Raw genomic sequence first — 4579 nt, 5'->3', positions numbered from 1 at the left:
GTATTCTTGGTGGGATAATCCCATGGACAGAGGAGCATGGTGGGTAAATCCAAGAGGTCACAAAGAATTCAAGCAAGAGTTGAACACCACTAAACCTGTATGCAGGTCAGGAAGCAATGGTTAGAACTGGACATGGAATAACAGACTGGTTCCAAATAGGAAAAGGAGTACATCAAGGCTGTATATTGTCACCCTGCAGAGTACATCATGAGAAACACTGGGCTGGAAGAAGCACAAGCTGGAATCAAGATTGCCGGGAGAAATCTCAATAACCTCAGGTATGCAGATGACACCACCCTTATGGCAGAGAGTAAAGAGGAACTAAAAAGCCTCTTGATAAAAGTGAAAGAGGAGAGTGAAAAAGTTGGCTTAAAGCTCAATATTCAGAAAACTAAGATCATGGCATCTGGTCCCATCACTTCATGGGAAATAGATGGGGAAACAGTGGAAACAGTGTCAGACTTTACTTTTGGGGGCTCCAAAATCACTGCAGATGGTGACTGCAGCCATGAAATTAAAAGACGCTTACTCCTTGGAAGGAAAGTTATGACCAACCTAGATAGCATATTCAAAAGCAGAGACATTACTTTGCCAACAAAGGTCCATCTAGTCAAGGCTATGGTTTTTCCAGTGGTTATGTATGGATGTGAGAGTTGGACTGTGGAAGAAAGCTGAGCGCCCGAAGAACTGATGTTTTTGAACTGTGGTGTTGGAGAAGACTCTTGAGAGTCCCTTGGACTGCAAGGAGATCCAACCAGTCCATTCTAAAGGAGATCAGTCCTGAGTGTTCTTTGGAAGGACTGATGCTGAAGCTGGAACTCCAGTACTCTGGCCACCTCATGCGAAGAGTTGACTGCTTTTAAAGACTGATGCTGGGAGGGATTGGGGGCAGGAGGAGAAGGGGATGACAGAGGATGAGATGGCTGGGTGGCATCACCGACTCGATGGACTTGAGTTTGAGTGAACTCCGGGAGTTGGTGATGGACAGGGAGGGCTGGTGTGCTGCAATTCATGGGGTCACAAAGAGTCAGACACGACTGAGCGACTGAACTGAACTGAACTGAAGCATGCGTACAACATACTTTCAAACTCACTGTGTTTCATTTGTTGTAAGCAAAATGGTAGGCCTCCTATGAGTAAGCTGTTTTGTTTTTGTTTTGTTTATTTATTTATTTGGCTGTGGTGGGTCTTAGTTACTGCATGCACGGTCTTCCAACATCCTTGCAGTGTGATCTTTAGTTTCGCTTGTGGGACCTAGTTCCCTGACGAGGATGAAACCCGGGCCCCCTGCACTGGGAGCTCGGAGTCTAAGCTACTGGACCGCCAGGGAATTCCCTGAACAAGCTGTTTTATTTCTAGATGGGTTTATGGAGGGTTTTAGTAGAGCTTTATTAACTTTTACCATTTGATTTAAAATAGCATCCTGCCAAATTAAACTGCATGAAAATGTATAATCTTTTTGTGCCAAAATGCTTTAAATTTCAGCACAACGTACATTGTCACTTGATACTATATCTTTTAATATTTGGCAGACATCTTTACTTTATGTGTGAAGTGCCACGATTACACATGACCTTGATACCCATCAGATGTCTATTTATGTTATTAATATGGATTTTAGAATAGGAAAACTGAAAAAATACATTTATCCTCTGTACAGTACTAAAAAAACTTATCATATGTCAAGTCACAAAAGCAATATGTTGATGATTGAACTAAAACTATGAGTTGAATAAGGCACAAATTTAGCATAATGATTCTTGAGGGAAATAATGAATTGTTCATCATTGCATGCACTTCTTTGTCTTTCCACTCTGACAAGTCCACCACAAAGTAATATTATTTACAAAAATGAGAAATTGCTATTTTAGCCAAATAATGATTTAAAATAGTAAAATATTTAAAATAATCATGTTTCTGTCATTTCCTACATTCTTCAAAATAATTCTCAGAAAACATATTGCAAAAACAGAACAAGATATGCACAGAGATAGTAAGCTACACTTTCCTCAAAGTTCCACCTATTTCTCTCCTCTGCTTCACAAACAAGTTTGCAAAATCATTGTCTGTACACAGTACCCTTAATTCCCCTTCTTCACTTACTCGCATCTGATTTCTGCCCCATTAATTCTACTAAACAAGATCCTGCTACGGTCACTGGTGGCGTATGTTTCAGGTCCTCTGGGACAGGTCAGTCCTCACTCACCCTGCAAGTCCCACCGTGTCTTTGAAACACACTCCTTTCCTTCAATAGTCTCTCCCCTGTTCATCCTTGTGTCCTTCTCACTGCACTGCCCCCTGCCTCAGTGCCTGTTGCAGACTCGCATCTGCCTGACTCTTAAATACTGAGGGGCCTCTTCTCATTGTCTATTCTGTTTATAAGCGACCACATCCATCCCCATTTCCTTATTACCAGACACACAATGCTGCTGCTGCTGCTGCTAAGTCTCTTCAGTTGTGTCCAACTGTGTGACCCCATAGACGGCAGCCCACCAGGCTCCTCTGTCCCTGGGATTCTCCAGGCAAGAACACTGGAGTGGGTTGCCATTTCCCTCTCCGAGACACACAATAAAGAATTTCAAATCAGTACTTTTAACTGTGGCGTTTGTTTATTGTAGACCCACTTGGCCAAAAGCCAATCAGGCTTCTACAATTACATGCCTCCCAGGTACCATAGAAAAGGTATCCCTCTTTTTTCCCTGAAAATTACCTGTAAAAATTACCTGTAAGTATCTTCTGATGTGAGAACCCAGTTTTCCATTACTTCTTTTTGTATTTTTTAATATAATTGAAAATTTTTTAAAATACATTATTTTTATGTATTGTTCTCTATGAGACTGAAAGTTTCAACGTAGAAGGTACTGAATTAGATTTATTTACCAGTGTTTCTTAAAGGCAATTCCACAATCTGCCACTTTGATACTCAATTAATACATGTGACATGAACTGAATGAATGAATGAGTAGATAAGTGTTACCATCAATTACTCACTTTTGTTTAGAATACTGAAGATTGAATTTAGGTGTTAAGAATAAACAGACTAAGTGTCTGGATTTCTACACAGAGACCACTGCACAAATATGTTTCCAGTGAGGCAGTGTCACCTGTGGAGATTTCTTTGCTCAAAACACAGGATTTTCTACTTAAATACTCATTGCTGGATTAGTTCATTTTTGTGTGTATTCAATCATTCAGTAAAAATATGTTTGGAAATGCCATTCACTAAAAGAGAGCAGAATAAATTTGATCTCACACACAAAAAAAGAAAACTAAAAGAGTTTGATAAGAATTTAATAAATAAAAAATCATAGTTAATGAAATGGAAAGCTGAACATATTTCCTAAATCTTAATACAATGTGAAGGCAAACATCCTTATATGAAAATATAAATATGACAAGAACAAATATAAATAAATAATAAATAAATCAGGGAAATAATCACTTAAGGACTGATGACCCTAGAGCTAAGTTTTTAACATCCTTGCTTAATACTACAAAATATATGCTTAAGTAATTCAGTAAATTTTGTGGCTAAAGCAGAAATCAGAAACTTCTGAAATGACCACAGGTGAATGTGCAAGGCTGATGTAACATCTTAGTCAGTGAGAGTCATTTCAAGGTGAGTTCAGATCTCCACCCATCTTTCTTAACCTTTCTTGCAAGCTGGTTGATGACGAGAGGGCTCTCATCATCTCCACTCTGACGATTTCCCAGGCGCAGTCGCTGTATTCCTTCTCTTGCAGGTAGACATGGATTCCCTGGAAGTACCCCTTCACAGCTAGTGTGGGGCCCGTCCTTCCCAGGGCAGAGTCTTCCTCTCCCATCACCTGCCCCAGGCAGGCATCCAGGTCGTCCAGCTGCTGATGGAGTCCAGTGCAGAGCTGCTCCAGGAGGGTGGTGTCCCAGGCAGCAGAGGAGCGCTCTGTGTGGAAGAGGTTGAAGCTCTGCTGGAGCATCTCGTGGAGCACAGAGAAGGCCTGGGCCTCCTGGAGCTGGCTGCCCTCCACCATCTCCTGGGGGAAAGTGAAGTCTTTTCTGTCCTGCAGACAGAAGCGAGGGGAGAGTCTCCTCATTTGGCCCAGGAGCCTGAGGTTCTTCCTGCCAACCAGCATGTGCTTCTGAGACAGGTCACAGCCCAGGGATCCTCCTGGGCCATAGCTGACCAGCACCAGGGCCATCAGTAGAGAGAGCACGAAGGCCATGGGGAAGATGAGGCTGCTGCTGGGCTGGCTGGGACGGCGTCTGGAGGAACCTTGAGGTAGGTTCTCTGATGCCACTCTTTCTAAGCAAGGCCATTAAATAGGGAACATGGTAGTTTTCATTTTCTAGTCATTTCTATACACTTTTACTTCCTTTTTTGATTTTCCTGTATTTATTCTGAATATGGTCAAAGAAATTGTCATCAGTCTAAACTATTAATTTTATCTATTTCCCAATAACTTAAAATGTACCCATCCAAATGGATATTTATCAATCAAATGAGAAAGGTCTTTTACTTAACTCAGGAGCGATGTATGTTTGTAATTACACACATTATTGCTTTTTGTGTCTTATGCATAAATGTTGCTCTGCTCTTGTT

The 4579-nt window shown here is 41.3% G+C and overlaps 1 protein-coding gene across 1 annotated transcript; it reads right to left on the bottom strand.

Moving 5' to 3' along the window:
- Positions 1–3614: 3614 nt before the first annotated feature.
- Positions 3615–4308, bottom strand: LOC147366798 (interferon omega-1-like). Its single transcript, XM_086414153.1, has one exon. The coding sequence runs from the start codon at positions 4200–4202 to the stop codon at positions 3615–3617; it is 588 nt and encodes a 195-aa protein (XP_086270279.1). The 5' UTR covers positions 4203–4308.
- Positions 4309–4579: the final 271 nt, after the last annotated feature.

The sequence above is a fragment of the Bos grunniens genome, chromosome 8, assembly GCF_055505025.1.
Source record: "Bos grunniens cultivar Pamir isolate PY7600 chromosome 8, Bosgru_T2T1.0, whole genome shotgun sequence".
Taxonomy (NCBI): Eukaryota; Metazoa; Chordata; class Mammalia; order Artiodactyla; family Bovidae; genus Bos; species Bos grunniens.
Note: the sequence above shows the minus strand (reverse complement) of the source record. Positions and strands in the feature narration are given on the sequence as shown.

Excerpts from the sequence above, each read along its gene's own strand:
- LOC147366798 (XM_086414153.1), bottom strand. The coding sequence starts at position 4,202 with ATGGCCTTCGTGCTCTCTCTACTGATGGCCCTGGTGCTGGTCAGCTAT.